At 53.2% G+C, this 11,009-nt stretch overlaps 1 protein-coding gene across 1 annotated transcript; it reads right to left on the bottom strand.

Annotated features, from left to right (window-relative positions):
* Positions 1-580: 580 nt before the first annotated feature.
* Positions 581-5,157, bottom strand: MYC (MYC proto-oncogene, bHLH transcription factor). Its single transcript, XM_070392319.1, has 3 exons — positions 5,074-5,157; positions 2,729-3,497; positions 581-1,645 (listed from the first exon to the last, which is right to left on the bottom strand). Exons 2-3 carry the CDS (start codon positions 3,483-3,485, stop codon positions 1,083-1,085), a joined length of 1,320 nt encoding a protein of 439 aa, XP_070248420.1. The 5' UTR covers positions 3,486-3,497; positions 5,074-5,157; the 3' UTR covers positions 581-1,082.
* Between the last annotated feature and the right edge of the window lie 5,852 nt (positions 5,158-11,009).

Genomic DNA, 11,009 nt, shown 5'->3' with positions numbered 1-11,009 from the left:
ACACTAGAGGCCTGTTGCATGAAAAGAAAAGATTCATGCAATAGGCCTTCCCTCCCCCTGGCTGCCGGCACCGGTTTTCCTCCGGCACCCGGGACCCAGGCCTTCGCTCTGGCCGGAGCTGCCTTCAAGCCTTTGCTGCTCTGGCCTGAGCCGCCTTCAGTCTCCACTCTGCTGCTTTGTGCCTACGTATGCAAATTAACCGCCATCTTTGTTGGCAGTTAATTTGCCTATCTCGCTGATTAGCCAATGGGAGGCATAGCGAAGGTATGGTCAACTACCATGTTTGTCTATTATTAGATAGCATATTGTTTTTGTGATTAATCACTATGCTTTATTTATGTTCAATTTGTAACAATAAAATTGGGGGTCACCACAACATGAGGAACTGTATTAAAGGGTCGCGGCATTAGGAAGGTTGAGAACCACTGCTTTAAGACCCCAGACCCATTTAACAAAGCCCTTGTCCTTTCCTGAATAATGTCTTTTCCCATCTTTGTAAGCTCTCTCCCTTAAGGGCCAAACTGTTCAATGGTCATTGATGAACAAGAGAAGGAAGAAAACAAGAAACAAAACACTCACAAACTTTAAGATCTGGCTCAATTATATTTGCCAGGCATTTTATTTTTTCTAAAAACAATAAAAAAAAATCAACTTTAAAAAGAAACATGTATTTAAATAAAAAAAATTATGGATTATCATACATTCAGATTTTGTATAATTGCTATAAAGTTCTTATTAAAGCTATTTACACGGCAAAATTGGGTAAACCCAATTGAGATTAAAAAAAAAATTCTTTTAAATACAAATTTGTTAAAGGAGGGGGGCGGGAAGGATGGCAAGCATAAAAAATGTTATTTTATGCCCAAAGTTCATTTGAGGCAGTTTACATGATGGCTGAATCTGTCAGACTGAAGACCCGGCCACGGTTGTGCGGTTTGCACTTGACCATGCAGTTGCAACAAGTTCGTGTCTGATGAACTCTTCAGCGATGCCAGGAGGAACCTTCTCCCGTATGTACTTTCCCTCCGTCACAGCGGGGAAGCCACGAGGGATTCCAGTTCCTCCCGCCCCTAGGTCAAGTTTTATGCACAAGAGTTCCGTAGCTGTTCGAGTTTGTGTTTCAACTGTTCCCGTCGTTTCCGCAAGGAGTCCTTTTCCGAAAGGAGCTTGTGCTCCTCCCCTTGGATGGCCAGGATGTAGGCGGTGGCTTTTTTAAGGATAACGACCTTGGGGGCCTTTTCGTTGTTTTCCAACTCGGGGATCTGGTCGCGCAGGGCAAAGAAGCTGCGTTTCAGCTCATTCCTCCGCTGGCGCTCCAGGACGTTGTGTGTCCGCCTCTTGTCGTTCTCCTCCGTGTCCGAGGACCTGGGGCTGGCACATTTGCGGTTGTTGCTGATCTGTTTCAGGACGCGGCCACTGTCCAACTTAGCCCGCTTGGCGGGGGGATAGTCCTTCCTGGTGACGGGGGGCGCCGCGTAATTGTGCTGATGGGTGGACACGTGGCATCTCTTAAGGACCAGCGGGCTGTGAGGCGGTTTGCTGTGACTTCCCGAAGAGGGTGACCCTGATTCTGACCTTCTGGCGGAGGGCTGCCTCTTTTCCACAGAAACAACATCAATTTCTTCCTCATCCTCTTGTTCTTCCTCTGTCAGAAAGGAAAGAGAAATCACCTGGTTAGCGACAACACGGCCTTCCTTAACCAATGGCTACGTTCAATGAACGCTATGGAAATATAAGGCATTATTATATGAGGAAGGACCAAAGTTATCCCCAGAGAACAAACTAGCCGATCATCCCTGCTCTTCCTCCCACGAAGGCAGAATGACAGCTGGGTTTATGGCACAGGTAAGAAAATTACCATTTACCAGGATCCCACATGGGTGCCAATTCTTACCTAAGACTTAATGAGGCTTTGGACACACCCAGAGCAAAGCACATTCCCAAGCACCTCCTATTTTTAAGGGACTTTACCAAGAACCCATGCTGCAAAGGAGAGCTGCAAATCTCTTGCTATGAATTTAGCAACTCCCTATTTTACTGGAAGTGCGAAAAGAAAAAAAAATCTTGCAGCTTTGCCAAAAGCCCTAGGGGATGGGGGAAGGAAGAAAGTTCAATTTGGGGAAAGGAGCTGCTTTTAAATGTTCAAAAAAGAGGCTGAAAAGATCCTAAATTCTCAGCTCATTCGCCCTGAGGCACTTTCACTCCTTCGAAGCCCCAGGTGGGAGGGAGACTGCCCCCCTGCCGCCCTGCCCACAGCCCCTCTTCCTAGATCTGCAGTCCATTAAATTCCAACACTTCTCAGAAAGGAAGAGGGAGGCAATTCTTTCCCTCTCAAAGACATCAATCCTCTTAATCTCATTCACACTTCCCCCTTCCCCCTAGGGCAATTAAAATGCTTAAGAAAGGTAAGAGGGAGTGGATTGAGTTGCAAGATAAACCAGGAAGATTTAAAATCCCAATGAAATTCCTGAGGGGTGGGAGGGAAAGGAGGGGCTGGCCACTAGGGCGGTCTTAGGGGAAGGGATGGGAGGGAACAGGAAAGCCCAGTGTTTGGGGATGATGGAGCTCCCAGATGCTTCCAGACCTGCCATTTCTTTCCCGAATAGAAGGAAAGAGAAGGGACAGCGTCAGCTGAAGCGGCCAGCTGCCTGAGCTGCCTGAGCTGCCAACGAGAAGGCGAAAGATAGCCAGACGCCCCCTTTGTCAGGCAGGCCGGGCTCCCACTTACCAGAGTCGCTGCTGGTGGTGGGTGGTGTCTCCTCGTGGAGTGCCAGGGGCTCTGGGCTGGCCCGTGGGGAGGAGTCGGTAGAGGAGAGCAGAGAGTCCGAGGACGGGGAGAAGGCGGAGGAGTCCGGGGAGGCGCAGGGCTTGGGCGAGCTGCTGTCGTTGAGCGGGTAGGGGAAGACCACGGAGGGGTCGATGCACTCGGAGGCGGCGGCGCTCAGGTCCTGCAGGTACAGGCTGGAGGTGGAGCAGGCGCCCTGCCCTCGGGCGGGGCTCCGGCTGCCGCCGTCTTTGCGCGCAGCCTGGTAGGAGGCCAGCTTCTCTGAGACCAGCTTGGCGGCGGCCGAGAAGCCGCTCCACATACAGTCCTGGATGATGATGTTTTTGATGAAGGTCTCGTCGTCCGGGTCGCAGATGAAGCTCTGGTTCACCATGTCGCCTCCCAGCAGCTCGGTCACCATCTCCAACTGGTCGGCGGTGGAGAAGCTGCCGCCGCCGCCATCGTCCACGTCCCGGGGGGAGAAGGACGCGAACGCGACGTAGGAGGGCGAGCAGAGTCCGGAGCGGCGGCTGGGCGACAGGGGCGGGGTGGGCAGCAGCTCGAATTTCTTCCAGATATCCTCGCTGGGCGCCGGCGGCTGCAGCTCGCTCTGCTGCTGCTGGTGGTAGAAGTTCTCTTCCTCGTCGCAGAAGAAATAGGGCTGCATCGAGTCGTAGTCGAGGTCATAGTTCCTGTTGGCGAAGCTGACGTTGAGGGGCATCGCGGCAGCCTGCTACAGGGGGCACACAAAGGGGGGCGATCTTGAGTTAAGGGGGCGTCTAGGCTGGTGCCTCACCCCGGCGCAGCGCGCGCCCCAATCATGAACCACTCCCCTTCCAGCGCTATCCCCCCAAATGGGCCAGTGGCTGCCGGGGCGGGGACCCCAGGAGCCCCCTTTCGCCCCCTCCGGGAGCCCCCCTATCTCGGACACATATTTGGTGAGCCAGCTGCGGAGCACCAGGGGGACTTTTGTTCCCCAGGAGCCGGAGCGCAAAGCCTGGGATTCAGCCCCGCGGCTGGAGCGATGGAAATGGGCTCTGGCCTCGGGAAGAGCCCAGGGGAGGCGGCGGCGGGGAACGCCATCCGCCAAACCGAAAAGTTTTGCCGCACCTGGAGGAGAAGGCGAGCAGCGCTGCGGCGGGAGCGGCGGCGCCCCTTCCCCCGCGGGTGCCTCCGCCCCTCCCTGCCTCCCTCTCCTCCTCCGCCATCCCCACCCCCAGCGCGCCCTCCCTCCCTTCTTTGCCAGCTTTTCTTCTTTTCCCTCGCCGGCTGGTGCGGCGAGCTCCGCCGCGGGCTTTAACACCCCCGGGCCCCCCCATAAATAAAAGGGGTGCATTAGAGAATAACAGAGGCGCCTCCCTTCAACGCCCAATACGGCAGCGCAACTGCGCCAGAGACCCTGCTGCGATTCTGCGCCCGGAGCGGGGGCGCCCTTCCCTTCGGCCGCCTAGGGTAGCAGCTGTTCGGAAAAAGCCCGGCTCCTGGCAGTCCCTCCGCATCTCGGGGGCGCGGGGACCCCGAGGCGGCCGGGGAGCCAAGGCTGGGTGCGGAGGTTTGCCCTGGTTTTCCTAAGTCAATGAATGCAGGAGAATCGGACACATCCCTGCCCCAGCCTTCCCTCTCTTCCTCCCGCGCCTCCCCAACACCACGTCGGACACCCTGGTACGCCGAGATATTTAATCTTATTATTCTTTTTAGAAGCCAAAATGCCAACTTATGAGAAGGAGCAGGGGACGAATTGGAAACGCCGGGGGAATCGGCGGGCGGGACGCGCCGCCGTGTCTCCGGCTGTCAGAAATGCAGTAAAAAAAAAAAAAGGCTGAAATTTAAATGCCCTTTCGGAGACGAAGAAAAGTCAGCAGCTGCGGCGCTCTCTCGATCACACATAAGGACAGTAATCCTTGCTCCAAGGAGCTCGAGATGCAAAGGGCTCACCACGAAGCATAGCTTCCCCCCCACACACCCCCAAAACCAAAGCAATTAATGCAATAAAGCAGGAATGCTCAGCCCGCTGGGCTCTGCGTCAATATCCATTTGCAAAAATCTCCAAAGGCTTTAAAAAAACACACACACACACAAAAACGCACACCCGTTTTCCCTCTGCTTTCCATCCTCCCATCTTGACAACTCACTGTACCCCATCCAGTTCTGCTTCGGTCCTCACCCCACCCCGACCTCCCACAACTACTCCGAGAAGTGTCAATAAGACCGGGATGGGAGAGAAGACACCCCAACTCGGGTATTGGACTCATCACATCAATAAAGCGGTAGAAAAATAAATTAAAACACAAATAGATCCGGGGGCTTACCGGGTTTCCCACTCTCCGAAGGAAATCCAGATTCCAACACCGGGCAAGGAGCGCCTTTCGGAGGAGCGGGTCGTAGGCAGCGGCCCGGAGAAGTGTCTTCCCAAATAGATCTCCGCTCCTGGAGAGACGCGTTCTCTCTCGCTCGGGTGTTGTAAGTTCCAGGGGAAAGTGCCCGCCCGCTGCAATGGGCAAAGTTTTTGTGGATGCGGCGAGGGTGGCGGATCTCTGGCAGAGGTCGGCGGGCAGGGTGGGGAGGAGGAGGCTGGGCCGGAGGTGAAGCCCCGCTTTCACTCCGGATCTCAGCCCTGAGCGCCCGGAGCGCGCCTCTGCTCGCCCGGCTCGCTAGGTTCACTCTGGCTGGTCCGCCCGCTCGCTCCCTCTGCCTCTCGCTGGAATTACTACAGCGAGTCCGATAAGCCGGCTTTTATAATGGGGTTATTTCGACCCCTCCCTCGGTCCTTTTTCCCGCCAAGCCTCGAATGGCCCTGCCCTTGCCGAGGGGGCAGGGGAAGGAGGAAGGCGGCGGCCGGGACCCGTGAACCGCGGAGGCTGCGGCAGCCGCAAGAAGCGCAGCCCGGGGGTTCTCGGTGGGGCAGACCCTGGCCTATAAAGGGCCGGTGGGCGGGGATTCGGGAGCGAGGATCTTTTTTCTCTCGCTCTCCCCCGGCTTTGGGAATCCGGGAGGGGCGATGGTGCAGAAGGAGGGCAGGGGAGGAGACTCAGCCTTGCAGCCCAGCACTCTGGTGCGCGGAGGGATCGGATGTAAATAGAGTTAGGTCTTTGCATGAATTAACTGAGCGCGCCTTCCATTTTCTCTCGCCGGCGTTCAAACCCGGTGCCTTTCTCTGCGGCTGCTCCGGCGCCGCGCTCTGCTTGACAGTTTGACAGGCCGCTCACCCGTCCTGCGAGCTGAAATCATCGCAGGCGGAACAGCTGAGCTCTCGACGCTGAGAACACACCGTGTGCCCACGGCCACGACAGGCACGTCCCGGGCGGCCGGGCGCTTCCCTAAGGCTGGGGAAAGGGCAGCCCTTGGAATAAATCCTCTGAAGAGGGGAGGAAAGAAAGGGTGTTTGTGGGCGCGCGCTGAGTGTGTGCGAGGTGTTAGTGTTGATGGGGCCAAGCGATAAAAGGTAGAGGGAGGAAAACGATGCCGGGATTATTAAAATAACCCCGCAGCGCACTGCCACGTCTGCCTGGAGAGCGCGCTATGAATAAATGCCCATTGCATTTGTTGGGGGGTGTTATGCTTTCTGTGTGGAGAGCTATCTCTATTGGGTGCCTTCCGCCAGAATGAACCCCCTTGTACTCCCCACCGCACCCCGAGCCCCTCGGAGTTCCAATTCCGCAGCCAGGTTTCAGGAAAATCCCATTGGCGCCCGTGGCTCAGGTTAGCACCAGTCCGGGGCTCCCAGGTTTGGGGAAGTCAAAGGCGCCAGACGGGAGAATATTGGGGAGGGGTGGCCAGAGCCGCGAGACCGGACCCCCCAGAAGGGGGGGGGGGTGTCGAGCTCGCAGACCTTGCCTGGAGTATCAGAAGAGACCCCAGTGAGGGAAACCGTTAACCCTTTCCTCCTTGGACCAACCGGACGTTTAACTTCCTTTCCGAGCCTTCTTTTCCCTTTATTATTGGAATCATGATCATGCACGAAATAATGCATTGGTTCCGATCAAAGGAGAGGAGCCAAGTATCACTTCCCTGGGAGGGGGGAGAGGGGCGTGAGCCAATTGAAAATTGGCCGAATTTCAGGCAGGAGTAATTTCCTAGTTCAGTGATCCTACATTTTTGTTCTGCATGCCATGGTGAAAGTTCGTATGTATAACCCGCGTACATCTATGTACATTTCATGTACACGTCGACCTAGAATGCTGCCCAACACGACATATGATTTGTCCTCAGCCTGAATGGATCTGTATTTAATATTTAATGCACATTCGCTTGCAATTTGCGATTTGGCACTATCCTAGGGCAGTGGTCGGCAAACTGCGGCTTGAGAGCCACATGCGGCTCTTTGGCCCCTTGAGTGTGGCTCTTCCTAAGCCTTAGGAGTACCCTAATTAAGTTAATAACAATGTACCTACCTATATAGTTTAAGTTTTAAAAATTTGGCTCTCAAAAGAAATTTCAATCCTTGTACTGTTGATATTTGGCTCTGTTGACTAATGAGTTTGCAGACCACTGTCCTAGGGCATTAAACACAAAGGCCATCATCTTCCCGTCCCTGGTCCTTCCCCCAAAGGCATTTTAAGTAAACTTTTCCACCTCTCACCCTACCCCACCCCCTTTCCATTCCAAAACAGAAAAAAAAAATTCCGGGGGGGGGGGGGGGTCGCGCGTACGGTGTGTTTGTATTCAAGGTAAATTATTAGCCATTGAGTTTGCAGCTCAGCGTTCGATTGTTAAGTGAGTAGTAACTTCCTCCAAATCAGGCGCGCAGCACCATTCAGCTTTGAGGATTGCAAACTGCTCCAGCCTCCAGGCCTTTGCCGCAAACGCAGGGAGCCACCAATCCCTGGTCACGGTTTTGCTGCAAAGTATTTACCCCGCCCCTCTCCCTCCCCCCAACTCCGGGCTGCCCTGGCGTTGGGTTTGCGAAAGTTAAAGTAAGTGTGCCCTCTACTGGCCGCTGAGATCACCGCGTCAGGCTGACCGCCGAGGGCTGGGGGTAGAGTGGGGGCGGGGTTGGGGTGGGGGCAGGGGCAGGGGCATCCGGAGCTCAAGGGTTACCGTGGGGGGAAGGATCCCAAGGCTCCTTCACATCAGTTTCCAGACAGTTCTTCTGAATTCCTGCAGTTAGGCTGCAGAGGGGCGGGAGGAAGAGGGATTCCGGCAGGGAAAAGCGCTCCAGAGGCGGTTTTTAACCACAGAAGCGGCGGTAAAAATGAACCCATCACTGCTTACTGACAATGAGCACGGCCCTATGGAGAACGGAGGCTATTTGTGGGAAACGTGAGATAATGAAAGAGTCCGCATACGGGAGGGGGGTTGCGGGGGGAGATGCCACCAGACTTCTAACTCAGGGAAGCAAACTTTAGCCCATCTTCTAACTCCCAAGTTTTAAAGCAAGACACGGGATTGATTGGGGGAGGGGAGGCACCGTGGGCCCGGATGGGAATTTGGTTTTGCTTATTATTACATATTTATTTATTTTTAATTGGGCCGGTGAGCGGTAGAGAGCTAGATATCTTGATAGTGATGGGGGAGGAACATTGGAGATTTCATTGAAAAAAAAAAAAGTGTGAAGGACCATTTTAATTAAGAGAAAGTTTTTATACTTAAAAGACGGGGCAATGCAGGTGGAAGTAAAAGTGGAAGGACTGTCCATAGTCAGCTCAGTAGGTGTGACTACTGATGAGGAGGGTGGCCGACAGTGTCTGATCATGGAGGTATCTCCTCCTCAGGAAATTTTGGCAACAGGGGATCCTTCCGGGAAGAGGCCTCTTAGGATGGTTCCTCAGGAATTTGGCACCTTTGGCATTGCTCTGCTGGAGGTGCCACAGGGACAAAAAACAAAGAGGACAACACCCCCCCCAAACCAACCACCCACCACCAAGGTCGGTGTAGCTTGACCTGGGAAGGTAGTTTCTGAAAATGGCTAAAGATGGCAGATGCGCCGTATCTTCCGGTGGGAACACTAGATGAAGTCAGCCTGCTGGGGACTTGTGAACCCCAGGAGATAGCCGGCTTGTGGATTCAGGACTCAACCGCCCTCATTCTCCACCAGGCAGGCTGGTGGCAAGCTGGTGGCAGGCTGGTGTTACTTTGACGTCACAGCTTGGGGTGTTTTGTGCTCCCAAACAAGGTAGGGACCACCTCCTTTCACAAAGGAGGAAACGGAAAATCAGATCACAACCAAGGGACTTCTCTTTTTTTCTTCCCTTCTCTCCCTCCCTCCCTTCTGCCCTCCCTCCTTCTCTTCCTTCTTTCCTTCCTTCCTTCCTAAAGAAATTTTAAAGAACCATTTGACCTAGAATAGACATTTGCTGAGTTAAGAAACGGCTGAGATGATTAAAACTAAATAATATTTGAGATAACCAAAGTGATCCACAGTAAAAGCAAAGATGGAAAGAGAAGAAATAAAGGAACCAAGAAAACTAAAGGAGTTTCTAACCCTGACCACCCAGTGATAGTTGTTGGAATTTTTTTTTTTAAATATGTTTTCATTGATGTTTAGAGAGAGAGGAAGGGAGAGGGATAGAGAGATAGAAACATAGATGAGAGAGGAACATCATTGATCGGCTGTCTCCTGCACAGCCCCTACTAGGGATCAAGCCAGCAACCGGCAGTTTGTCCTGACCGGGAATTGAACCAAGGACCTCTTGGTTCTGGGTGGACACTCCACCGCTGAGCCACACCGGCTGGGCTGGAATTGATCTTTAGAAGGAACCTTTTATAGGACAACCTGGGTCTTTCTTCTTGTTGGGAGTCAGTGGATGGTGTCTATTGGCCGAACATTCCTGGTTTGCTGGTCCAGGGACACTCTGCGGTGTCTCTCCTTTCTGAGGGCGGCTAGGTTTAGAAGAGGCAGGTCTTCGGAAGGGCAGCTCCGGTACCTCCCACAGTGTCAGGACGCCAGGTAAACAGCCTCTAAGAGTGCCTCATGGAAGACTGCCTCCAGGAGGGCACCAATAAGACTCATTCATTCTCGCGACCCCATGTTCTCCAACAATCGTGCCACTTTTATACGTAGGAAAAAAGAAATGCAGAAAGAATGAGTAATTTGACCCAACTCTCTTCTTCCCAGAGACACGAAAAGCGAGATTCAGAATATGTGACTTGTGTAACATATCACCAGTCCTCCCCTTCTTTGAATATCTCTGCCCCCACCTTCCAGAAAGTTTCCCACTGAGTTGATCTTGGGCAGATAACAGCAGTGACTGATATGGGAAGAAACGGATCAAAAAGCTAGCTCCAACTCAGGGCCCCCACAGCCGGCTCTCGGCCCTCAGCCCCCAGCCCCCAGGACGGCTGGGCTGTTACTTGAAATCCCCTTCAAGTCTGTGAGGCCTGTGGAGGGAGGCAGGCGAGGGGAAAGAATGATAAATACGCATCTCCCGTGGAAACCTCATTTGGAAAGCAGGGCTGTGAGATTAAAAACCAAGCTAGCCAGGGAATGTGAAAGGAAGGGAAGTTTGCACACGCATTTCAATGCCAGCCATGTGTCCCAGCGCGAGGAGCCCAGGGAAGCTCCTCAGCAGAGAAGAAAGGAAAATCCGGCATTGTTAATTCCTAGGAGTGATAATGAGCAGGGAGTGAAGCAAGTCTGAGTGCATTTTAAAAAAATGCATCTATTTAGAACGTTGTCTCCCCCCCAGCCCCCCGCCCCTTCTAGCGTACTGCAAACATTAAAGCAGCTGAGAAGGAAAAATATTAGATTTTTTCCCCTAAAATATATTTTTATTGATTTCAGAGAGGAAGGGGGAGGGAGAGAGAGATAGAAACATCAGTGATGAGAGAGAATCATTGATTGGCTGCCTCATGCACGCCTCCTACTGGGGATCAAGCTGGCAACCCAGGCATGTGCCCAGACCGGGAATGGAACCATGACCTCCTGGTTCATAGGTCAGTGCTCAACCACTGAACCACACTGGCTGGGCTCCTCCTAACACATTTATTTTTATTTTTTAAAAATATATTTTATTGATTTTTTACAGAGAGGAAGGGAGAGGGATAGAGAGTTAAAAACATCCATGAGAGAGAAACATCCATCAACTGCCTCCTGCACACTCCCTACTGGGGATGTGCCCGCAACCAAGGTACATGCCCTTGACCGGAATCGAACCTGGGACCCTTCAGTTGGCAGGCTGACGCTCTAGCCACTGAGCCAAACTGGTCAGGCTGTCCTCCTCCTAACACATTTTAGATCAAGGACTGCAAATGCAGATGCTTCCAGGGGCCCCGCAGGGATTGGAAACGAGGAAATACTAGGGAGTGG

This window comes from Myotis yumanensis, unplaced genomic scaffold, assembly GCF_028538775.1.
Source record: "Myotis yumanensis isolate MYYU_CA2020_CCGP unplaced genomic scaffold, mMyoYum1.0.hap1 SCAF_15, whole genome shotgun sequence".
NCBI lineage: Eukaryota > Metazoa > Chordata > Mammalia > Chiroptera > Vespertilionidae > Myotis > Myotis yumanensis.
Note: the sequence above shows the minus strand (reverse complement) of the source record. Positions and strands in the feature narration are given on the sequence as shown.

Excerpts from the sequence above, each read along its gene's own strand:
- MYC (XM_070392319.1), bottom strand. The coding sequence starts at position 3,485 with ATGCCCCTCAACGTCAGCTTCGCCAACAGGAACTATGACCTCGACTAC. Across the intron at positions 1,646-2,728 it reads CACCACCAGCAGCGACTCTG|AGGAAGAACAAGAGGATGAG; the intron begins GTAAGTGGGAGC and ends CCTTTCTGACAG.